This window comes from Varanus komodoensis, unplaced genomic scaffold (genome assembly GCF_004798865.1).
Source record: "Varanus komodoensis strain SLA01 unplaced genomic scaffold, ASM479886v1 scaffold9, whole genome shotgun sequence".
Classification (NCBI taxonomy): Eukaryota; Metazoa; Chordata; class Lepidosauria; order Squamata; family Varanidae; genus Varanus; species Varanus komodoensis.
Window position 1 is genome coordinate 4841922 of NW_025336598.1, and position 26512 is coordinate 4868433.

Here is a 26512-nt window from a genome sequence, read left to right on the forward strand (position 1 = left end):
CTTCAATTGGTTCAAAACAGAGCTGCCAGGCTGCTGACGGGGACTGGGCATTGTGTTCACATGACTCCAGTTCTCCGTCAGCTTCACTGGCTTCCCATTGAAGTCCAGGCCCAATTCAAGGTGTTGGTGATGACCTATAAAGCCCTAAACAGCTTGGGTCCTGGTTACCTGAAGGAGCGCTTACATCCATATATGCCCGACCGCCCCTTGAGATTGGCGGGGGAGGCCCTTCTCCGGGAACCCTCCATGAAAGAAATTAGGAGGGTGGGTACTCGGAGGAGGGCTTTCTCTGCGGTGGCGCCTAAGTTATGGAACACGCTCCCCAGAGAGGTCCGCCTGGCGCCGTTGTTATTTGTTTTTCGGCGCCAGGCGAAGACCTTTTTATTCAAGCGGCATTTTAACTGTTAACATTATTGGTTTTATCTGGCCAGGGCGGCTTATTTTATACTGTATTGTCGTATTTTTAATTTAATATTTATATTTTTAATTTATATTATAATTATTTTAACTAGTGATGTGAGCTGCCCCAAGGCTTCGGCGAATGGGGTGGCATAAAAATGTTTTAATAAATAAATAATACACTGGACATCTTCAAAGCTTTTGATTGTGTGGAATGGCCAACAATAAAATCATTAATAGAAATGTTAGGTTTTGGTCAACAAATTAGTAATATAATAAAAATTATATTCAGAAAATTATGCAATGGTGAAGGATGGCATAGCAGAACAAATATCCCTAGCTGAAGTACTAGACAGGATGTCCCCTCTTCCCAGTATTGTTTGCTTTAGTCATAGAATTCTAGTGAATAGTATCAGAGATGATAATAAGAGGTACTGGATTTGACAATAAAAGTTAGATTAGTTTATTTGCTGATGATGCATCAGTTTATTGCTGATGATAAACAATTAAGGACCCAGTTAAAGCTATGGATCAGATTAAAAGACATTTAGTAGAATTTGGAGAGGTAACATGTTTGCAAGTAAATTGGGACAATTTGGAAATTATGTTGTTTAATTGTAATGAAGTAGAAAAGGATAAGATTAGAAGTAAGTTAGAAGTTAAGTAAGACTATTAAATCTTTAGGGATAAATATTACAAAAAATTGCAATGTTTAAAGAAAAAATATTTTGACAAATTATAACATGAAGTGATAGAGAAAATGAATGAATTTAGGAAGATTGGCCTATCATGGTTTGGTAGAACAATGACGTTTAACTAAGATAAACTTTTTGTTTATGATGCTACCAATTGATATAATAAAGAGAGATTTGAAAGAATGGCAAAATATGATTAATAAATTTTGTAATGGGAATAAAAATGTGAGGATTAATTTTAAAAAGATGGTACAAGTCCCAACAAACAGGGATTCCTAATATGAAGTTTTATTATGTAGCAAATCAAATAAGATATATACCATATATCATACTATAGTCCAAATAGGGGAAACTAGAATTTCAATGCGTTAAAAGAAAATGTTTAATCAGATTCCCTCAACAGGATAATAAAAATATCATTAAAAAGATAGAAAACCCCTTTTTCAAGAATATAGTTCAAATGTGGAATAAGTAAAGAGAAATATTTGTGCTACCAATTTTGCCATTATATCCAATTACAGAATTAAAAGTATTTCCAAAGAATTTGAGGGGTAGTTTGGGTGATATATTAAAAATAAACAAATTATTAAGCTGAAAGAGTGGTTGGAAAAAATGAAGAAGATATACACAATATTGGGAGCAGAAAATTTAACTTGATACAATATATTTCAATTAGATCAATGAACTAAAGATTGGTTAAAGAAAAACAGTAAATACAGAGAATATACGAAATCTGAAAGTAATTTGAAGAGGCATTTGAAGGCATTCCATTATTTTGTTGTTGTTGTGGTAAGTAGCATTGCATTTGTTCTCTACTTCATTGGCTAAAGCAGAGAAAGAATGAGGGGGAGAGATGCTGTGGGGATGCTTGAGAGAGTGAGAAGGGCTACCTAGGCTTGAGTTTTGCCATGGCTGCATGTCATTTCCTCTTGCACATTGTGTTGCCAAGTGGCATGAGATTCTTTTAGATTTGAAAAACAATGAGCACACCAGTGTGGAAATAAAAAGAGATTTGTTTAAACAGAAATAAATGCGACAAAAATACAACAGAGAATGTGCTTACAACACCCCTTCAACACTCAACTTCTGCTCCCAGGAACCCCCAAACAAATGATTGCAGGCAGACTCCATCAACCAGTCTGCATCGTGCTATCCCACAGTTCAGCTCGGGATGTGATGCAACTAACACTGGAAATCCCTCAGTGTATATAGGTACAAGTACCAAGGCTACACCTGGTACTGATTATGGACAATAAAGTGCCTGAACAAGGTCAGATAGCCAAGGTCAACCAATAAGAGTAGCTGATGCTTGTCAGAAAAGATTACTCTCTTGTGTCAAGCTGGCACCAGATTTACAACAAAAGTTCAGCCTCTGTCTTGCACTGGGCATAAGATGGAGGAACTGTAGCACACTACTAGCTCCTTGAAAGCCCAAAAGTCTTCTGCATGAATGCCACTAGACACTGCTGCTCTCTCCAGCCCACTGAACCCTGTAGGATACTACTGCAAGTTTAGCACACGCTGAAATAATTAAATTATGCAGCAGGTGGTCCTGCTATGCTCACTTAGTCACATCTGGTGTACCAGGTGGTTATGTGAAAAAAACCTAATTTTAAAAAAGACTTTTTTATTAACCCACCATTTCAATAATTAAATTAATAATTTTAATAAGAAATTAATATTATTTTATATAGTTGCATTTTTTTCTTATTTTCCTTTCTTTTCTCCTTTTTAATCTTTTTTTCTTCCCCCCTTTTTATTTTTTTTTAACAGAACATAAATACAAACAGTTGAGATACAACACATATCAAAATATATCAATAATATTAGCTTCTACAACCCAACTGATAACTAAAAAACCACACAACACAAAAAAATCATGCGCCCCTCCCCAGGAGACCAGTTTATATCTCCATTTTATTTCATACAATATAACACTTAACAATATATAATATACTTCAGTTATATCCATATCTCCCCCCCCCCCAAAATTCATGTATTATTGATTGGGCTTACAGCCTTTCCCTTCCATCAGTGCTGCTTTTACAAAATCTTCCCATATTTCATTATATTTATTTACTTTTATTATCCCCTTTTTAATTTTTATTTCTGTTGTTAATTTATCATTAACAATCATATTCCATATTTAATTATACCAATTATTTCTTTGTATATCCCAATTCTGTTTCCAATATATAACCATTACTAACCTAGCTGCCATTATCCGATATAGGATCAATTCTTTCTTACCTTCATTTATATCTTGTTTTTCAATCAGCACTAATAATACAATTCTTGGCTACATTTTTAGATTTATATTTAAAAGTTCTCTAATTTCATTAAACACCATAATGCATATCTTTTGTATGTTATCACAATCCCACCATATATGTTTGTAAGTTCAGGGAAAATGGAAGGAAGGAGGAGGCTGAGGACTCCAAAGAAAGGAAGCGGTGGGAAGGAGTGAGGTGCATGCACACCAATGCTAGCACCATGGATTATAAGCAAGAAGAGCTTGAAGTTCTCCTGGGAATAGGAGGGTATGATCTGGTGGGGATCACAGAAACTTGATGGGATGAAAGGCAAGACTGGAATGCAAACACAGAGGGGGATCACCTGTTTATAAAGGACAGGAAGGGAAAGTGGATAGGGGTGTAGCTTTATATGTCAGGGAAGGGGTAGGATGCAGTGAGATAGAATGCAGCGCAGATGGGGATCTTGTAGAGGCAGTCTGGGTGAAACTTTGACAGGGAAAGAGACCTGACAGTAGGGGTATGTTATGTTATCATCCTCAACATGAGACCCCGGATGATGTCCTGACAGGCCAGATTTTAAGGATATCTCGGGGGGAGAGACACAGTAATTATGGGAGACTTCAATTTCCCGCATATTTGTTGGGACACTCACTCAGCAGTGACGGCCAGGTCATGTCGCTTCCTAGAAGCTATAGAAGGAGGATTTTTCACACAGAGGGTCCGAGAGGCGATGAGGGGGGGAACATCCTTGACTTGGTCTTCACCAATAGAGAGGAGCTGATAGATGAAGTACAGATTAGGGGGCTCCGGATGCAAGTGATCACTCCATCCTTTGCTTTGAGATCAGGAGACTGGGGACGTGCGGCAGGTCGAGCAATAGAAGCTGAGACTTCAAGAGGGCCAACTGAAGGTCAACTGAAGGCCAGACTAGGGAAAGTCTCCTGGGATATGTTACTGGAAGGCAAGTGAGTTGAAGACGAGTGGACGGCACTCAAAAGGGAGGCTTTGGAGGCGCAAGCCTAGACGATACCTCTAGTTAGTAAGGCGGGGGAGCGAAGGGGAGCACCACCATGGATGCGAAAGGAGGTGGTTACAGGGATCTGCATCTGTTTTTCTATACATTTTCTTAATCTTTCTGCCATTATTGAAGTAAAAAGTTTATAAACATTTAATTATGAAATAGATCAATAAGAGTGTGGTAACGTAAGATCATTGTGTTCTTTATGTATCAATGATATATGAGCTTCTTGCCATGTTGGTGACAGTATTCTACTTTGATTGCATTCATTACTTGTTGTAGTGTGGAATTAGTTTTCCTCTAAGCATTTATAGAACATAGCAGTAAATATATCAGGATCAGGTGCTTTGTCTTTTTTTCAATTTGCTAATAGCTCCTGAAGAGTAGTAGCATCATTTAATTTCTTCCTCTGCTCTGGAGTAAATTTCTCAAGCCCTGTTTCTTCAGTATAATTCTCCATCCCATCTTCTGGGGTTGATTTTTTTTATAGAGCTTTGAGAAAAAAAATCAATAAATTGCTCATGAATTTCCTTTACCACATACGTTATGTCATTCTCCTTCTTCACTGCTTCCTTCTTGAGACATAGAAACTCAGAAACAGAGTGACTCAGAAGGGTCCCCCGGGCCATCTAGTCTGACATCCGGCACCAGCCAGCTCCGCTCACGACGTGTCCACCACGTGCATGTCCAGCCTATCCTTGAACACCCACACCGATGGGCCCAACAACCTCTCGTGGAAGCGCATTCCACACCCTCGAGGTCCTAAATGTCAGGAAATGCTTCCTGGCATTCAAATGGAAACTTGGCTCCCTGAGCTTTGCCCCGTTGGAGCACATCCTGTCTTCCTCTGCAGGAAAGAACAGGTCTCTACCCATCTCCATGTGACATCCCCTCACATATCTGTATGTCGCCAACATATCCCCTCTGAGTCTCCTCTTCTCCAGGCTGAAGAGACCCAGTTCCCTCAGTCTCGCCTCATACCCCATCCCATGCAAATCGGCCACCAACCTTGTGGCCCTACGCTGCACTGACTCTAACCAGGCTGTATCCTTTCTGTAATGAGGGACCCAAAACTGAGCACAATACTCCAGTTGCGGGTGCACCAGAGTCGTATAAAGTGGTAGTAATTCCTCTCACAATCTAGAAGCCACACGTCTGGCTATGCAAAAAAGGGTGGCGTTCGCGCTCTTGACCACCGCATCACACAGCTGACTCATGTTTAGCCTGCAGTCAACCAGTACCCCGAGGTCCCTTTCACAAGTGCTGCTCTCCACCCACTTATCACCTAACCTGTACTTATGACAGATATTCCTATGCACAAGGGCAAGACCTTGCACTTATCCACATTGAACGCCACCCTGTTGTCTCCTGCCCACTTCCATAGTCTGTCCAGATCCTTTTGGATCTGGAGCACCTGCTCCTCAGTTGTGGCCACTGCTCCAGTTTTAGTGTCGCCTGCGAATTTGATCAGCAGACTGTTCACCCCTTCTTCCATGTCGTTAATGAACAGATTAAAGAGGATCGGCACCAGGACAGAGCCCTGGGGGACCCCGCTTGTCATTGGCTGCCATCCCGATGATTCCCCGTTAATGGTTACCTTCTGCTTTCAGTCAGTCAACCATGCCCTAATCCACTGGACAGTGCTTTGGTGTATCCCAAAACTCCTCAGTTTCTCCACCAGGATATCATGCAGCATTTTGACAAAGGCCTTGCTGAAATCCAGGTATACCACATCCACTGCATCCCCTCCATCTAGCCATCTCGAAACCTTTCATAGAATTCCACAAGGTTTGTCTGCCAGGACCTGTTTGTGTGGAAGCCGTGTTGTGTGGCTATCAGCCTCCTTTCCCTGTGTAGCATCACTAGATCTCTCTCTATTATGAGCCTCTCCACTGTTTTTCCTAATTCCCCATGTCCCTTCTACTACCCTTTTTGAAAATTGGGACCACTGATGCCACCCTCCAGTCCTCTGGAACTTCACCCGTTCTCCAAGAGGCCTCAAAAATGGAGGCCAGCGGGCATGAGAGAACCCCTGCCAACTCTCTAAGTACTCAAGGGTGTAACCCGTCAGGGCCTGGTGCCTTTGCAATGTCCTGAGGAGCCCCTCGACTTCAACGGGGATGACTCTAATCTGTGCCCCTAAGTCCCCAGCCTCATCTAATCTCCTATGCGGATGTCCCCCATCCTGCTTTGGGGAGAACACAGAGGCAAAATACTCATTTAGCATCTGTGCCTGTTCCCTCATATCAGTCACTGGATCTCCTTCCTCCATATTTAGTGGTCCCACCACTTCCTCTTCCTGTTTTCATGCTGAAAGAAGCCCTTTTTGTTGCTCTTGATATTCTTGGCAAGTTTCAGCTCGTATTCAGCCTTAGCCTTGCAAGGAATCCTTCTGCAACGGGCCTCCTCCCGGTATACCCTTTTGTCCATTTCCCCCAGGACCCATTTCCTACGGAGGTTCCTCTTTCGTCTAATCCCTCTAACCACCTCCTTTCGCATGCATGGCGGCACTCTCCTCCGCCTCCCCACCTTACTGACTAGAGGTACCGTCAAGGCTTGCGCCTCCAAAACCTCCCTTTTGAGTGCTATCCACCCCTCATCAACTCGCTTGCCTTCCACTAACCTGTCCCAGGAGACTTTCCCCAGCCTGGCCTTCACTTGGCCAAAGTTGGCCCTCTTGACGTCCCAGCTTCTAGTGCTCGACCTGCTGCACGTCCCCAGTCCCCTCATCTCAAAGCAAAGGATGGAATGATCACTCGCACCCAGAGCTCCCCTACTCTGTACTTCACCTATCAGCTCCTCCCTATTGGTCAAGACCAAGTGAAGAGTGTTTCCCCCCCTCGTCCCCTCTCCGACCCTCTGTGTGAAAAACCCTCCCTCTATAGCTTCTAGGAAGCGACGTGACCTGGCTGTCACCGCCGAGTGAGTCTCCCAACTACCATCTGGGAGATTGAAATCTCCCATAATTACTGTGTCTCTCCCTCGAGATATCCTTAGAATCTGACCCGTCAGGACATCATCCAGGGTCTCAAGTTGACCTGGAGGGCCATAACATACCCCCACTGTCAGGTCTCTTCCCCTGTCAAACCCCCTAAGTTTCACCCAGACTGCCTCTACCGAATCCCCATCTGTGCTGCAATCTGTCTCACTGCATCCTATCCCTTCCCTGATGTATCAAGCCACAACCCCACTTCTCTTTCCCTTCCTGTCCTTTCTAAACATGTGATACCCTTCTATGTTCACACTCCTGACTTGCCTTTCATCCCACCAAGTTTCTGTGATTCCCTCCAGATCATACCCTCCTATTCCCAGGAGAGCTTCAAGCTCTTCCTGCTTGTTACCCATGCTCCTAGCATTGGTGTACGTGCACCTCAACCCCTTCCCTCTGCTTCCTTTCCTTGGAGTTCCCAGCCTGCTCCTTCCTCCCATCCTCCCTGATACCTGGCCCCTCTCTGTAGGAGACCTGTCAGTCCCTGCAGTACCTCTAAAACCCTGCTCTCACAGCCCTGATCCTCCCCGCACACTTGTCCAGTGCAGACACATTACTCGGGGGCCTGAACCCTCCCCCCCAGCTCAGTTTAAAGTCTTCCGGATGAAGCTTGCTAGAGCATCTCCAAAGGACCTTTTCCCCATCCTCGTGAGGTGTAACCCGTCCCTTGCCAGAAGTCCATTGGCAAGAAAACGAGTGCCGTGGACGAGGAACCTGAAGCATTCCTTCTGGCACCACACCCTAAGCCAGTCGTTCACCTGGGAGGTCCTCCTGTTCCTTCCTGGCCCAAATCCCCGGACAGGTAAGATTGACGAGAAGGCCACTTGGCCCTTCAGTTCCCTGAGTGTCTTCCCCAAGGCCTCAATTTCCCTGGTGGTCCCAACCACACCCTGCCTGGCCACATCGTTTCTGCCCACATGCATCACCAGGAGAGGCTGGCGACCCCCGGAGGGAACAGGACGCTCCACTCTGTCCTTCACATGCTGGATGCGTGCGCCCTGCAGGCAGAAAAACCTCCCTTGTCCCCAGGTTGGGGCGGCACACTGCCGCCTCAGTGCCCCTCAGCAGGGAGTCCCCAACAACAATCACTCGCCACCATACCTTCCCGGTGCTGGTGGGCGGCCGTGCCCTGGCCCTCGCCTCTCCTGCAGCTGCCCCCTTGCCGCCTGACGTCCCGGGCTGGGGGTCCTGCTGGTCCCCTGAGGCCTCATCAGCCCCAGCTTCCCCAAGCGGAGAGAACCTGTTCCACAGCTCCAGATTGGTGCCAGGAGAAGGAGGAGGCCGTGCTGTCCTCCTCCTCCTGAGGGTGACATACCTCCATGTCTCCGCAGCTGCTCCTCCCATGGCCTCTCCCTCAACCCTCTGTCCAGAGGGGGGCTGCTCCGGGGGGGGCTGGAGAGCTCTCTCGGCCCTCAGGCACCTCACCACCTCTTCTAGCAGGGTCACCAGCTTGCACTGAGGGCAAGTGTATCCCTGCCTCTCCTGGGGGAGAAGGGCGAACATGTCGCAGCTCTCGTAGCGGACAGCAACACCCGTGACTCCCGCCAAGGCCACCTCCTGGTCTGCCATCGGTATCCCTCGCGAGAACATACCTTGGCCCCGCCTTGTTTGTCCTGCAGATCCTCCCACTCGCCCAGTTCTCCCAGACAAAAACCCACTCACACGCACACACAAGGATAAAATAAACTTAAATTGGAAGAAAAACAGAGCACAGCACAGCACAGCACAGCACAAACAAAACAAAACAAAACAAAACAAAGAAAAGAAAACTAAAGAAAACAGAAGAAAACAGAAGAAAACTAACAAACCTTTGTGTCTCAGGGAAGGGAGTCTCCGGGCAGCCGGGGCCACAGCTAAGGGACGCAGACAAGGGACGATGCCTTATCAGTCCCTCAGGCCGGTGGCCCCGCCCCCTGCTCCCTCCTGGCCCCTCCCACCTCTGGCCCCACCCCCTTCCTCTCCGCTGCTCCTGGCCCTCTGCTCCCCTGCCCAGATCCTCCCTTGCCTTCGCCAGTCCCCTGGCCACTCAGCCCTCTCGCCCAGCCTGTGCCTCTGCTGCTCTGCTGCTCTGCCAAGAGGCCAGAGCCAAAAGAGCCAAAACCATCTAAACCCACAAAAAATCCAACTAGTATAAAGTGTGCAAGTAGGAAGATAACATGAACAATAAGAAGAATGACAAGAAAACCAGCAGTGAAGAGCAAATAAAACCATGATTCTAAAAACAGGCACTAATTAAAAAAGTTTTTATTTGGTGGCAAAAGGAGGATAATGAGGATTCTAGTCACAAAACTTAGGAAGTGAGTTCCGAAGATGAGGTCCAAGAAGAGGGGAGGGAAGGGGAGGGGAGGGGAGGGGAGAAGAGAAGGGATTATATTCCAGGTCCACACACAAAGCTCTGCTTCTCCTGCAGAGTCCACTGTGGCCCAAAACCTAATCCATTCCTTGCACTTAGGAACAGATACCATGGCTGGTGTTTAGGCTTAGATGCTCCCTTGTATTTAGAACAGGCCTCCATGCACTCATGGAGCACTTGGGGAGGAAGGCGCAGCCCAGCAACCCAGCAAGATGGAGAGGCTCTCCATGGCCAGCACGTACTTCCACTTCATGCTTGGGGGGTTCTGCAAGCAAAGCTGGGCTGGAGGCCCAGATTCTCCTGGAGATCTCCAGAGGATGCCAGGAGAGAATTCACCACTTCCCAGCACAGGAAAACAGCTAGATCTTTTCATCAATGACATGGAGGAAGGCGTGAACAGTGTGCTAATCAAATTTGCAGACGAGACCAACCTGGGGCAGTGGCCTCAACTGAGGAGCAGGTACTCCAGATCCTAAAGGATCTGAACAGACAATGGAAGTGGGCAGGAGACAACAGGATGGCGTTCAGTGTGGGTAAGTGCAAGGTCTTCCACTTGGGGCATAGCAATAGGTGTCATAAGTACAAGTTAAGGGGCAAGTGGCTGGAGAGCAGCACTTGTGAAGGGTCCTCGGGCTGCTGGTTGACTGCAGGCTAAACGTGACTCAGCAGTGCGATGCACTGGTCAAGAGGGGGAACGCCACCCTTGGTCGCATAGCCAGAAGTGTAGCTTCTAGATCAAGAGAGGTATTCCTACCACTCTAAACGACTCTGGTGCGCCCGCAACTTGAGTACTGCGCTCAGTTTTGGGCCCCTCATCGCAGGAAGGATATAGCCAGGTTAGAGTCACTGCAGCGTAGGGCCACAAGGTTGGTGGCCAGTGTCCAGGGGATGCCGTATGAGGCTAGACTGAGGGAATTGGGTCTTTTCAGCCAGCAGAAAAGAAGACTCAGAGGATACCTGTTGGCGACATACACGTATGTGAGGGGGCGTCACACAGAGGTGGGTAGAGACCTGTTCTCCCATGCAGAAAAAGGCAGGACGTGCTCCAACAGAGCAAACTTAGGGAGCCCAGGTTCCATTTCGAGGCCGGGAAGCACATCCTGACAGTAAGGACCCCAAGGGTGTGGAATGGGCTTCCACAGGAGGTGGCTGTGGCCCCATCGGAGCGGGTGTTCAAAGGTAGGCTGGACATGCACATGGTGGGCATGTCAGGAGTGGAGCCGGCTGGAGCCGGGGGTCAGACTAGATGGCCCGGGATGCCCCTTCTGACTCCCTGTGTTTCTGCAAATATGCTTCTTTTCAGAATTGGGATGTGCTTCCAACAATGTGCCCTCCAACCCATCAGCTGCAGTGTAAAATGGAGGAGGAGAGCTGCAAAGATGCCCCCTTCCCCCGCAGGGGAGAGCTGGTAGCTCTGCCGGGAACTGACTAGGAATTTGGCAAAATTCACTTGATCTTTATTAAAAATATTTCATGTTGTTTAGGTTCTGGATTCTTTAATTTCATGTCTATATTTATTACGGGCTCTCTCTCTCTCTCTCTCTCTCTCTCTCTCTCTCTCTCTCTCTCTCTCTCTCTCTCCCTCCCTCCTTCCTTCCTTCCTTCCTTCCTTCCTTCCTTCCTTCCTTCCTTCCTTCCTTCCTTCTTAAAAATGTTTCTATCCCCTCCAGGACAAACATCTTGGAACAGCTTACAACAAAAATGAGTAGAGTAATACAACAATTGGCTGGAAGAAAACAACCCTTCCTCTACTATTGGTTTTCATCAGAAACTATTTTAAAACTTTTATGAATTGCATTCCCTCAGCTGTTGGGAAAACTTTTGTGAGTGCCCCAAAGAGCCAGAGGGCTACTGAGGCAACATACAGGTAATTTACATCAATGAACCTTGGCAGGAGCCCAGAAAGTCCCTCAGCCTCTTGCTCTGATGGAGGCTGAGGCAGTTGGGGCTTTGTGACATCGCAGAACTGCCCGGCCAATAGCAAGGGAAGGTTCGTCACCTGGGCGATGGCAGACAAGCCAACGGCCTGACTGGAGATTCACTCTCCAACTTTTCACGTACACAGATCTTAAAAGGAGGAGACAGCCATATCCTGGAGCCCGAAAAGACAGAAGGAAGAAGGCGCTGGCCAAGAGAGGGACAATTCTCAGCGCCCCAGCATCAAATACAAGCACAGAGTCCAGAGCTGAACTTATGACAGCGGATGCGCTACCAACATCTGATGATCTGCATGCAGGCTGAAGAGACTTCCCAGGACAGCAGAAAGGACTCTCCTCCCGAACTGTGACATCCAAGCTGAAGAAAAGGTGGTGATTCTGTTCTGCCCAACTGCTGCTCTGCAACGTGCCTGCCTTCCCCCACTGCCCTCATGCACCATGAGCGAGTCCCAAGAGAAGGAGGACCTTGCCAGGGACAGACGCAAAACGTTCTGAGAGACATGAAATGACAGCACCGAGACGTCAACCAGTGCCTCGTGACCTGCAGCCAAGAACGGATGGAGGAGCAAGGGAGTAATAATACGTTTGACTCAGCCCTCCTACAAGAGGAAGTCCAAGGGAGCACCCAGACGTCAACTGGTGCCTCGTAAACTGCAGATGAAAAAGGGTGGAGCAGAGACGCAGCAATGACAACCCTTTGACTCTCCACACATTGAAGTCGCCAAGAGAGCAGCCAGACGCTAACTGGTGCCTCATAACCTGCAGCCGCAATAGGGTGGATGAGCGATGGAGAAATGATACCCCGTTTGACTCTCCACACCTTCAAGAGAGACTCACAGAGAGCACCCAGACGCCAACTGGTGCCTCCTGAACTGCAGCCACAAACGGGTGGACAAGCAATGGAGAAATGATACCCCATTTGACTCTCCACACCTTCAAGAGAGACTCAAAGAGAGCACCCAGACGCCAACTGGTGCCTCAGGACCTGCAGCCGAAAAAGGGTGGATGAGCAATGGAGAAATGATACCCCGTTTGACTCTCCACACCTTCAAGAGAGACTCAAAGAGAGCACCCAGACGCCAACTGGTGCCTCAGGACCTGCAGCCGAAAAAGGGTGGATGAGCAATGGAGAAATGATACCCCGTTTGACTCTCCACACCTTCAAGAGAGACTCACAGAGAGCACCCAGACGCCAACCGGTGCCTCCTGAACTGCAGCCGCAAAAGGGTGGATGAGCAATGGAGAAATGATACCCCGTTTGACTCTCCACAATGTCAAGAGAGACTCAAAGAGAGCACCCAGACGCCAACCGGTGCCTCCTGAACTGCAGCCACAAAAGGGTGGATGAGCAACGGAGAAATGATTCTCCGTTTTACTCTCCACACCTTCAAGAGAGACTCAAAGAGAGCACCCAGACGCCGACTGGTACCTCCTGAACAGCAGGTGAAAAAGGGTGAATGAGCAACGGAGAAATGATTCCCCGTTTGACTCTCCACACCATCAAGAGAGACTCAAAGAGAGCACCCAGACGCCAACTGGTGCCTCCTGAACTGCAGCCACAAAAGGGTGGATGAGCAATGGAGAAATGATTCCCCGTTGAATCTCAACACCTTCAGGATGGACTCAAAGAGAGCACCCAGACGCCAACTGGTGCCTCAGGACCTGCAGCCAAAAAAGGGTGGATGAGCTGTGGAGATATGATTCCCCGTTTCACTCTCCACAACTTCAAGAGAGACTCAAAGAGAGCACCCAGACGCCAACTGGTGCCTCCTGAACTGCAGCCGCAAAAAGGTGGATGAGCTGTGGAGAAATGATACCCCGTTTGACTCTCCACAACGTCGAGAGACTCAAATAGAGCACCCAGACGCTAACTGGTGCCTCAGGACCTGCAGCCACAAAAGGGTGGATGAGCAATGGAGAAATGATACCCCATTTGACTCTCCACACCTTCAAGAGAGACTCAAAGAGAGCACCCGGACGCCAACTGGTGCCTCAGGACCTGCAGCTGCAAAAGGGTGGATGAGCAACGGAGAAATGATACCCCGTTTGACTCCACACCTTCAAGAGAGACTCAAAGGGAGCACCCGGACGCCAACTGGTGCCTCATGAACTGCAGATGAAAAAGGGTGGAGCAGCGACACAGCAGTGATACCCCCTTTGACTCTTCACATCTTCAAGTCTCCAAGTGAGCACCCAGACGCCAACTGGTGCCTCATAACCTGCAGCCCAGAAAGGGTGGAGGAGCGATGGAGCAATGAAACCCCGTTTGACTCTCCACGCCGTCAAGAGAGATTGTAAGATTGCACCGAGACAGCAACAGGTGCTTTCTGTCCTGAAGGCGAGAATAGACTGTAGAAAAGATGGAGCAAAGCTGCCCTGAATTGTACCATGGGCATCTTCAGTGGGTGACTCTCCACACCTTCAAGAGAGACTCTAAGTGAGCACCCAATCGCCTACTGGTGCCTCATGACCGGCAACCAGAATGATTTGGGGGAACATTGGACAGTGGCCTCTTCCTATGCCACTCCTGTGGCCTCTCTGTGCCTTCGGCCAGCTACCCCACTGCAGGAGACGGGAGAGACGGACGCCGGGCAGAGGAAGGGCCTCGCCACCTCTGAGCCACTCGGACTCCAGCTCTATGCAATTCAGACTCCATTCGAGAGTCGCAGGGGCCTCTCCTAGTGCTTGGTGCATGGAAGAGAGAGGGAGCGAGCTGGACGGGAGTTGGAGGATGGCGAGCCGCCTCTGCACTGCTGGGGTACGCGTCTGTCTTCCTGCACCGAGGTCATCCGACGGGATGGGCTCCTGACCTAGGCAGGACGCCTTTGGGGCTGGCTCTCCCCGAGTCGATGAGAAACTCGAGAGGAGAGCAGAAAGCGTTCCCCTGGTGCCTCGTGACACGGATGGGAGAATGCGCTGGCAAAGAGCGGGACTGCTACAAGCTCCCCAGCCACGGATCCAAGATGTGCGCATGATGCCGGTCCCTGCCAGAGTGCTTCGTTCTGCAGCAGGGAATTAAACCCCTGTGTGACGCGGTGGTAAGTGCCTTTTACATACGTTCACATGAGATGTAATTGCCTCACAGGCATATTGATGGCTCTTTTGGACTCTTCCTTCCTCAGCCATGGCAAAGGGGGGGGGGGGCAGGGAAGGCAGCTGGCCTTCTGACATGCAAAGGGTTTTCCAGGGTGGTTCTGGCCCCGAAACTGCAGCAGATGAATTCTGCCGGACTGCTTGTGTCTCAAACTGCCATCCCTGAAGGGTTGAACATGTGATAGGCCACATCCCTCCACAACCCGCCGATTTGGAAACTGGTGGCAACAGCCATGCGGATGCATGTATGGCCTGGGCCCCTCGCCTTCCCGGGGGAGCCGAACCCGCAGCTCGTCCCGAATCCTTAGCCCTTGCCCAAGTTCACATGAGGCTCTTTTGGCGTGTCTTGTGCATCGGGACTTTCTGCAGGGGAGGCCACATGACAGCCTGTGCACCACTGCAGGGCTTGGTGCAAGTCAGCCTGCCTCAGGGAAGCAGCGAGCCGGCTGCTGGGCCAGTGTGCAGAGCCCCTTCCCGCTTGTACCCAGCTTGTCCAGGGCCCCAGCACAGGCGGTCGCTCCCTAGGGCCCAAGTGGCCCCAGGCCCCCCCTTCACTGACTCGGTTTCTCCTGCTGTGATCACACACCTACCGGAACTTTGGTCATTGGACGAGTCCTTTCTGAGAAAGCAAACACACGCGATTTCAAAAGGGAACCTGAACTCTGACAGCTGTCACAACCCAGATTGCAAGCCCAACTGTCCACTGGAGACTGTGTTCTCCGAAACAAAACAAAACAAAACAAAACAAAACAAAACAAAACAAACAAGCGCAGAGTGGGGAAATGTGGACAGCCTCTCCTGGAGGGAGGAGGCAAAGCGGCTGGGCCTCGTCCCCGGGCGGAGCAGCTGGAGGGCCAGGGAAGGAGGCGGGAAAACGCAGGGGGACCCCTTTCTGCTGCCAGGGAAGGCTTAGCACGTCCTGAGTGAGCACACGGCTGACTGTCCACTCTCAAAGGACCAGGGAGTAGCAGCTTCTCCCCTGGGGCCCGCCTGCATCCATTCAAGCATCCTTCAGCTGAAGGAGGGCAGTACAACCCTCCCTCTGAGCTACAGGATCCCTTCTTTCTCACCCCAGGCCCAGTGACCTGACGGACTGCAGCAGCGCTTGGGACGGGCGAACCGGAGGGACCCGTGGAAGGAGGCTGTCTCGGGAGGGATCCGCACCCTGGAGCGCCGTGTCCTGAGTGCAGCGTCTCAGCCCCGGAGAGGAAGCATGTGCGCGGAAGCAAGGCAATCACTTGTGTAAGCGCCATGTTTATCACATTATGTCACTCCAGCTCCTATGTTTCCACTGAAGCCAACCAAGGTCAGCAAAAGGACCCTGATTTCTGCGATGGAGCCCTTTTGCAAAGACTCAGCTGGGAGCTAAAGCCCAGGGGGAAACCCTCCAGGAAGCTGATGCTCTTGAAGCCCCTCTCTAACAGAGATTCTTTTTTTTTTTTTCTTCCTTTTTTAAAAATCTTCCCAGAACCAAACTCCTGAGTAAAAAAGTAAAGAACACTGTGTGCCCACCAGCCAGCAGACCAATAATACCTCCATTTCATGTCATGTATTAGAAGAATTAAAAATAGGTAATATATTCCAATTATACCCATCTCCCCTCCAAAGCAACCACATAATCCTGATTAGGCTTACAAACTTTACCTTTGCTTTTGAAAGGTAAATCTTCCCAAATTTCATGATATTTATTTGCTTTTATTAACCCTTTTTTAAGTTTTCTTTCTGATGTCGGTTTACCATTAACAACCACATTCCTTATTCCGTATTCCTTACCATTTATGCCTTTGCATAACCCAATTCTGTTTCCAAGATTGCTCTATCACTAACCTGAATGCCAGAATCAAACTTTAGATCAATTCTTTCTAGACTTCATTGATATCTTGTTGTTCAGTCAACAGCAGTAACACAACTCTTGGTGTCATTTCTAAAGTTAGCTCTAAAATTTCTCTAATTTCAATAAACACCATGATGCAAAGACACCTCCAATACATATTGGAATATTTATCAATTTTTTTTAACTTAACTGGTGTTTAGTGCCATCTCCATATCTCTTTATATCCATGTTCTTTCATTCTAACTGACATATTCTTATATACTATTCCAAATAGTCTTCCCATCCTTGCCTTTTATTTCACCTACATCCAGTTCCCACATTGATTTTAAACTTTTTGTCTGATCCCCTCACTCTATTAATAGCCTATGAATTTTACCAACTCTTCCTTTGCTTGCATATTCTTCCTTAATCTCACATTCTTTCATAATCGTTTCAAATTTTGTGGCTTGTCTTTCTTCCTCGTTCAATTTATCCTCCATCTTTATCCATTTGTCTCATTGAATTAAGTTGGATCAATTTAGTTTGGCCTCTGCCAATATACTCCTTAACTGTGTTATATTTTATCTTATTTTTCCAATCTAACCATTTATATATCTCATTATTTTTTTAATGTATTCATCCAATCCTTTGATTCTACTTTTGGGAATTTCCTTATTTCGACCACTGGAGTTAATGGAGAAATTCCCAGAATCAACTGCTGTCCCCATGTGTCTATCATATTTTTTAAGAAGCGATTTTGAACTCTCTAAATGATCTTTTTTACCTCCTTTTTCAACAAGTATGTCCCGAAGTGATCACCCACTTCCCTTAATTCTTTTAATTCAATATCTCTTTGCTCTCTTCCCTCCATTACAATAAACCTCCAATAACTTCTGCATTTCCTTTGATTCTGGGTCGTAGAACCTGCTTGCAATCATCCGGAATAAAATAATAATAATAAGCTTTGGCAGAATTTTCATTTTTGCTACTGCCGTTCTTCTGAACCATGATCATTTTACCTTTTCCTATTTTCCTGTTTTATCTTTTATATCCTCCTTGCACCTTTCATAATTTTTCTTCTGTCATTCTTGACTCTTCTTTGGAATATCAATTCCTAAGTCTCAGATGCTTTCTACTATTTTTAATTTATACTTTTCTTTGAATAAATCCAATTCTTCACTACTATGATTATCTACTATCATTTCTGATTTCCCCCAGTTTACTTGCATCCCACTATCTTTTCCAAATTCCTTTAAATGTGTATATATTCTCTGTATTGCATTCATTGGATCTTGAAATGTTAGCAATGTATCATCTCCAAAAACATTAATTTTGATTTTCGGACATGCTCCAATTCCTTCTATGTGTAAATCGTTCCTAATTGCATTGGCCAGTACTCCCATCATTAAAGCAAATAATATAAAGGACTACCCTGTCTCGTTCCCCGGCTTAGGGTTATTGTTTCTGTAATGCCATCGTTTACAAGTATTTTTGCTGTATTTTCGGAATATACTTGATCGATTACTTTCTTAAACTTTTTCCCAATCCCATCTCTTCTATTATGATCTTCATTGTTGGCCATTCCATGCAGTCAAAGGATTTAAATATATCTAATGCTCAAATGCTGGCCGTTAAATTTTGCCTCTATATAATAGTTAATATTTAAAACTCGCCTGACTACATCTGACATTTTTCGCCCTCTTATAAATCCACATTGGTCATTCTTTATATATTTATAAATTTATTCCATCTATGTACCAATGTCGCTGTAACAATCCTAGCATCTTGATTAATAAGAGATATTGGTCTCTAAGATCCAGGGTTTCTAAAGTCTTTGTTAGGCTTTGCTATCAGTACTATCATGGATCGTCTCCAAGAATTTGGAATTGTTACCCCTTCCATTATTTTATTAAACATCATTTTCTTCTTAGAGACTAGTAATTTTTTAACTTTTGTATAATGATATTCAACACCCAATCCATCAGATCCTGGTGCTTTACCTCTTTTTCATTTATTAATATCTTCCAATATTTCTTCTTCTTCTAGCTGAGGTTCCGTAAATTCTTCATCCTCTTCTCGAATTTTACAACTTACATTCTTTTCTCTATACATCTGACTTTCTTTCAAATCTATTTCATTTCCCATAAATGACTTTTCAAAAAATCTTTGAAAAAGTAAAAGATTCTCTTTCATCTGAGTACATCTTTCCCCTTTTCCCTTCTCGGTTACTCCAATTAAACTTTTTGCCTTTTTAACTTGTGTGGCTCTGGCCAACTTTTCAGAATTCTTATGACTGCTTTCATGAAATTCTTTTTTCAGATCTATTCCATTTCTTTGAACTTCTTCTATTTCAATATGTTGTGAGTCTTTCCCTTTAGCTGTTAGTGCTAACACAATTTTATTTTCTCTACTTTTTCTCTAATTCTTGAATTTCCTCTTCCAACTTTATATATTGTTCTCTTTGGTTTTTTTTATACTATATGAAGACTTTATTCCTCTTCCCACTGCTTGCATTGCATCCCGCATTACACTCATATTACTACCTCCTTTTACATTTCTTTTCCATATTTCTTTTAATTCTTATCCATTTTTTCTAAAATCTTCTCATGTTTAAAAGTCCTCAAATCTATTCTCCCCCCGTTTGCCTGTTTATAATCGCATTATATTTCCATTTCCATTGTGACCATTGCATGCTCTGATATTTTAATTACTTGTATATCCGCATCTGTTCTCTTAGACATTATTTCTGGCGTTGCAAATGTATACCCTACTGGCTCTGAAAAGTCGTAGCGAGTGGCCCGTAGCGCAGCATCCTTTGCCCAGAGGGGATCCTGCCCTTTGGGGTGATTGAGCAATGCTGCCACTGCTAAGCTGGGCTCTCCCAGGTGACTCATGTCTTCTTTAACTGCTTGCAGAGTGCTGCTGGTCGGGGATGATGTGAGTTGTAGTCTGGAGGGCACTACATTGCTCCCTCCGGGGCCTTGTTTGGCATCTTCTCCCTTCTCTGAGGGCACTTTTTTCTTCAAGTCCTCTCTAAAATTCTCCCAGTCCCCTGCACCATTTCTAACATTTTCTGCTTGCAGCTCCTGAATCTGCAGGGATGGGTACTGGGTAAGTCACTATCCTCACACACACCTCTCACTCTGATTTAAAACTCTCAACAATCCTTCTTGGTCTCTGAGTCCGCCAATGTCTCTGAATCCCTGTGTTTCTGCGGACTGTGTTATGGGCGTGGGGTGAAAGCTCTGTGCACCAAGCACTTCAGCAGTGGGAATGTGGAAAGACCTTAAGGGTCGTACACAGGAGAGGGCTGAAAGCTGTCCCCTGAAGTCCAAGACTGCAGAACGTGCAATTGCACTCCTGAAATACATGGCAGGAGGGCTGGTTCTGGCAGAGCCTCATGGAGAAGTTTCTACCTGGGCCATGAAGTCCCGCATGAATGCAGCTCTCTGAATGCTGCCTAGGGAGTGGGGGGGGGGGCACGTGTTCCCCACAGGACATGACAAACAGGGCCTCCCTCCTTTCCCCCACACGTATTCCATCACCAGAGCTGCCTACAGGCCGCACCACCGCAGGATTCAGACCCTTCTGCATCCTGCACTCAGCGAGGCCAAGGAAGCCCTTTCTGCTGCCCGCAGAAACCCTAACGAGACCACGGGGCATCCCGTTGGTGCCCTCGCTTGCACTCCCTTCCTCCAGCTCCTCCCACCTGCAACCTCCTCCTGCCGTCCTCTTTCACCACCTGAGCACCATTCAAGGTGCTGGTGATGACGGACAACCCCCGGACATTTAGGGGCCAGAGCGCGGCAAGGTGCAGCTGCTCCCACGCGCTCCTCAGTTGCCCCGCACCGGTACCCCCCGTAGACCCTCCTGCTCACTGAAATCCCAGTGATGGTGGAGGACAGCGGCTTCTCTGCAGTGGCACCCCATTGTTTGCGCCTCCTAATTTTTATTTATTTCTGACATATTCCCATGGAACGATGCTTGGTAACCTGAGAGCCACGGCTGGGAAGACCGACAGTGCCAGACCTTTGGGGACAGTGAAGAAAGAGCAAGCGGGCCCGAGAGACCAGCTGTCTGAGACACGAGGTCCTGAACCCACCCAGCCTGACAAGCAGAGCCTGTGAAGTGGAGCCCTGGAACCAGGGCCCCCAAGCCAGAGCCCTGGAAACAGCGTCCCTTGAGCAGCCTCTCCCTGTGCAATTGGCGGCTTTCTACTGGCGGGGACAAGGCGGCGGACGGCTGAGAGTTGATGGACTGGCGTGTGCCCTTTTGGGCCCCCCGCTGCTGGGAGAGGGGGCAGAACCCACGACTGGCAACCAACTTTGGGGCCGATGAGCAACATTTGTGCATAGAATGGATTAAAGCCATTAGCCAACACTTTTGCTGCTTCAAATAATTATTTCCCAAATAATGTACTTACTGTTTCCATTTACTTATTATCATTATATCAGAAAGTTTATTATTTATTCCTGCTTCTGGAAGAGCCATCCATAAAGGACGTGAGAGGGATGGCGAATACAGGAGGGGCCTTCTCGATGGCTGCCCCAACTCTTGGAAGGGGCTTCCTTGAGAGGCCTGCCAGGCACCATCACTACTTGCATGTCAGCACCAGGTGAAAACTGGCCTTTTCCACAGACTGTTTGAGACCTTAATTTATTCACTGGCTGTTTTAAGATACCGAGCCGTACTAGCGGCTTGGGTGTTTGAGTTGTTGCTAGGCATTGTAACGGTACGTTTTGCATTTTATTATAAATAAATAACCAACCAGATAGAGCAGCATTTGTTTTTCTCTGTTCTCTGTAAGGACATTTCTAAGGTGCCTTTCAGGAGAAGGGCGGGGGGCGGGGGGCGGGGGTGGACGTGCAGTGCAGAAGGCGCAACCCAAGGAGAAGCCAAGGGAGGGGCGCCCCAGAGCCGTCCATGGCAGGCCGCCCCACCCTTTGTGGCAACCACCGAGAAAGGCCTCCAGTGGCTGACATTCCCCTTAACAAGCAAACTGCAGAATTTCATCCCCGGAGGAGCTTAGCAGACTATCCGGGAAAGGCGCTCATGAAACTACCAAGAGGCAGGGCTCCAAAGGGAATTGCCTGCACCGTGTACACTGGAAGCCCCTCAGGGTTCACGAAGCCGTTGGGGGCCAAATCTGGCCCCATCTTTGTCTGGGGAGGACCAGAAGACCTTCGTGGGCCCCAGAGATCACTGTGCCCATTCCTGGATGAGGGCACCCTAGTCATTTCTTTCTCTATTGTGTTGTCTGTCTGAGTTGCTCACAAAAACTGAAAACAGAAACATTAGTGTAATAAAAAAACATAAAACCATAGAAACATAGAAACAGAGTGAGTCAGAAGGGGCCTCCCGGGCCAGCTAGTCTGACCTCCGGCACCAGCCGGCTCCACTCACAACAGGCCCACCATGTGGACGTCCAGCCTGTCCTTGAACACCCGCACCGATGGGGCCTCAACGACCTCTCAACGACACTTCTGGCTATGCAACCAAGGGTGGCGGTCCCCCGCTTGACCTGCTGACCCATGTTTAGCCTGCGGTCAACCAGTACCCCGAGGTCCCTTTCACAAGTGCTGCTCTCCAGCCACTTGTCACCTAACCTGTACTTATGACAGCTATTCCTATGCCCCAAGTGCAACACCTTGCACTTATCCACAGTGCACGCCAACCTGTTGTCTCCTGCCCACTTCCATAGTCTGTCCAGATCCTTTCGGATCTCGAGTACCTGCTCCTCAGTTGTGGCCACTGCTCCAGTTTTAGTGTCGTCTGCGAATTTGATCAGCAGACTGTTCACCCCTTCTTCCATGTCGTTAATGAACAGATTAAAGAGGATCGGCCCCAGGACAGAGCCCTGGGGGACCCCGCTTGTCACTGGCCACCGTGCCGACGATTCCCCGCTGCTGCTTCTGCTTTCGGTCAGTCAACCATGCCCTAATCCACCGGACAGTGCTTTGGTATATCCCAAAACTCCTCAGTTTCTCCACCAGGATATCATGGGGTTACTTTGTCAAAGGCCTTGCTGAAATCCAGGTATACCACATCCACTGCATCCCCTCCATCTAGCCATTTCGAAACCTTGTCATAGAATTCCACAAGGTTTGTCTGGCAGGACCTGTTTTTGCGGAAGCCGTGTTGTGCGGCTGTCAGCCTCCCTCCCCTATCTAGCATCACTAGATCTCTCCCTATTATGAGCCTTTCCATTGGTTTTCCTACAATGGACGTAAGGCTAACCGGTCTATAATTCCCCATGTCCTTTCTACTACCCTTTTTGATAATTGGGACCACCGATGCCACCCTCCAGTCCTCTGGAACTTCACCCGTTCTACACGAGGTCTCCAAAATGGAGGCCAGCGGGCGTGAGAGAACCCCTGCCAACTCTCTAAGTACTCTCGGGTGTAGCCCGTCAGGGCCTGGCGCCTTTGTAATGTCCAAAGCCCAGAGGAGCTGCTCAACTTCGGGGGGTGGGGGGACTCTAATCTGTGCCCCTAAGTCCCCAGCCTCATCTAATCTCCTATGCGGATATTCCCCGTCCTGCTTTGGGGAGAACACAGAGGCAAAATACTCATTTAGCAGCTGTGCCTGTTCCCTCATATCAGTCACTGGATCTCCTTCCTCCTTATTTAGTGGTCCCACCACTTGTCTCCCCTTCCTCTTCCTGTTTTCATGCTGAAAGAAGCCCTTTTTGTTGCTCTTGATATTCTTGGCAAGTTTCAGCTCGTATTCAGCCTTAGCCTTGCAAGGAATCCTTCTGCAACGGGCCTCCTCCTCCCGGTATACCCTTTTGTCCATTTCCCCCAGGACCCATTTCCTATGGAGGTTCATCTCTCATCTAATCCCTCTAACCACCTCCTTTCACATGCATGGCGGCACAAATTTCACCCAGACTGCCTCCACCGAATCCCCATCTGTGCTGCATTCTATCTCACTGCATTCTATCCCTTCCCTGACATATAAAGCCACACCCACAACCCTCTTTCCCTTCCTGTCCTTTCTAAACACGTGATACCCTCCTATGTTCATATTCCAGACTTACCTTTCATTCCACCAAGTTTCTGTGATTCTCACCAGGTCATACCCTCCCTATTCCCAGGAAAGCTTCAAGCTCTTCCTGCTTACTCCCCATGCTTCTAGCATTGGTGTACATGCACCTCAACTCCTTCCCACCGCTTCCTTTCCTTGGAGTTAACAGCCTCCTCCTTCCTCCCATCCTCCCTGATACCTGGCCCCTCTCTGTAGGAGTCCTGTCAGTCCCTGCAGTACCTCTAAAACCCTGCTCCCAGAGCCCTGATCCTCTCCCCACACTTGTCCAGTGCTGACACTTTTCCGGGGGGCCTGAACCCCCCCCCATGTCAGTTTAAAGTTGTCTGGGCAAAGCTTGCTAGAGCATCTCCAAAGGACTTTTCCCCATCCTCGTGAGGTGTAACCTGTCCCTTGACAGAAGTCCATTGGCAAGAAACCATGTGCCGCGATCGAGGAACCCGAAGCGTTCCTTCTGGCACCACATCGTAAGCCAGTCGTTCACCTTGGGCACCCTCCTGTCCCTTCCTGGCCCAAATCCTGGTGAGATAGATGAGAAGGCCACTTGGGACTTTAGCTCCCTGAGTTTCTTCCCCAAGGCCTCGAAGTCCCTGGTGATCCCAACCACACTCTGCCTGGCCACCTCGTTTGTGCCCACATGGATCACCAGGAGAGGATGGTGACCCCCGGAGCGAACAAGTCACTCCAATCTCCTTCACATGCCGGATGCGTGCGCCCGGTAGGCAGAAAAACCTCCCTTGTCTCCAGGTTGTGGCGGCACACCACCGCTTCAGTGCCCCTCAGCAGGGAGTCCCCAACAACAATCACCCGCCACCGTGTCTTCCTGGTGGTGGGCGGCCGTGCCCTGGCCCTCGCCTCTCCTGCAGCCTCTTGTGGTCCCAGGCTGGGGGTCCTGCTGGTCCCCCGCGGGCACATCAGCCCCAGCCTCCTTAAGTGGAAAGAACCTGTTTCCCAGCTCCAGATTGGTGCCAGGAGAAGGAGGAGGCTGTGCTGGCCTCCTCCTCCTGTGGGTGACATATTTCCATGTCTCCGCAGCTGCTCCTCCTGTGGCCTCTCCCTCAGCCCTCTGTCCAGAGGGAGGCTGCTCCCCGGGGGCCTGGAGAGCTCTCTCGGCCCTCAGGCACCTAAGTCCTCCTCTAGCAGGGTCACCAGCTTGCACCGAGGGCAAGTGTAACCCTGCCTCTCCTGGGGGAGAAGGGTGAACATGTCGCAGCTCTCGTAGCGGACAGCAACACCCGTGACTCCCGCCAAGGCCATATCCTGCTCTGCCATCGGTATCCCTTCCGAGACCTTACCTTGGTCCCCTGCCTTGTTTCTCCTGCAGTTCCTCTCACTCATCCAGTTTTCCCAGACAAAAACCCACTCGCACACACACACACAGAAGGATAAAATAAACTTTAATTTATAAAATATACTTAAATTTAAATTGGAGGAAAAACAAAACAAAGCACAGCACACCGCCAAAAAAAAACCAAACCAAACCAAACCAAACCAAACCAAACCAAACCAAACCAAACCAAAGAAGGAAGGAAGGAAGGAAGGAAGGAAGGAAGGAAGGAAGGAAGGAAGGAAGGGAAGGGAAGGAAAACAAAGCAAAAATAAAAATAAAAATAAAAATAAAAAAAAAACCCCTCTGCGTCCCAGGAAGGGGAGTCCCCCGACAGCCCAGGCCACAGCTAAGGGACGCAGACAAAGGACGATGCCAAGAGGCCAGAGCCAAAAGGGCTGCCAGTGGCTGAGTGCGGCCTTATCGGTCCCTCAGGCTGGTGGCCCCGCCCCCTGGTCCTTCCTGGCCCCTCCCACCTCTCTGGCCCCACCCCCTTCCTCTCCGCTGCTCCTGGCCCAGCTCCTACCTTGCCTTCGCCAGTCCCCTGGCCACTCAGTACCCGCTCCCAGCCTGTGCCTCTGCTGCTCTGCCAAGAGGCCAGAGCCAAAATCTGCTAAAAATCTTCCAGGTTTATTTGCATGTTCAAAATATCTCTGTTTTAATAATCTCAGCTTATTTTGTATCTCCTATGTCTCTAATATATCTAGTTGATTTCTTAGTTGTCTGAGTTCAGATAAAATTAGTTTATCTTGATTTTTAAAATGTTGATCCTCTAATTTGTGAATTTGCCCCCAAAGTCTTTTCTGTGTGTGCTAACTTCTCTCTCTTTTCCTTTGACATTGTTTATATAAAGTATCATCTCATCAGCCAGCTTTACTGGCTTCCCAAATTGTGACTGTGAAGACTTCATTAGTATTATTTAATCTGAAGAATTCTTCCAGTACTTATTCTGATTTATCATCAAGTCTCCATCTTCTTCCTCCAACCTATTCTTCTTGCCATATTAATTCCAACGGATTATGTCAGAAAGTAATTTGGGTAAGTTCTTTGCTGCCTCTAAATTCATAATTAAATTTTTAGATATCTAGCACATGTCAATCCTTGAATATGACTGATGTCTATCAGAAAAAAGGTATAATCCCTAACTGCAGGATTTATGAATCTCCATGCATCTTCTAACTGCAGCATTTCCATGTAGTTAAAAACATTTTTAGGTAATTCACCACCTCTAGTTTGTTTGTTTGTCTTTTACTTGTTCATGTTTGGATCTATAACTTCATCCATATCACCAATAATGAGAACTTCTCCTTATTGAAAATCCAATATCAATTGAAAGAATTTTTCATAAAATTATTTTTGCATCATTTGGTATATAAATCACTGCCAATGTATTAATTTTTCCACTCAGAAATCTAATCTTCAAGGTAATGTGCCTTCCCTCTGGATCTTTAAATTCTTCTACCACATTTAGTCCATGATTACTAATATAGATGTAAATTCCCTTCTTTTTGGAATCTGCTGAGGCTGCAAAACCCCCACCCAGATTTTTGTGATTCAGAATGTGAACAATTTTTTCCTGAGTTTCTTGA

At 47.7% G+C, this 26512-nt stretch overlaps 1 protein-coding gene across 1 annotated transcript in view; it reads left to right on the forward strand.

The window, feature by feature from the left end:
• The window catches only part of ADD1 (adducin 1), a 126649-nt gene extending 114489 nt beyond the window's left edge, over positions 1-12160 (forward strand). The window contains exon 16 of the mRNA XM_044418455.1: positions 11380-12160. Within this exon, the coding sequence (XP_044274390.1) occupies positions 11380-11414 (35 nt within the window). The 3' untranslated portion in view covers positions 11415-12160. The remainder of the gene's footprint in view (positions 1-11379) is intronic.
• Positions 12161-26512: the final 14352 nt, after the last annotated feature.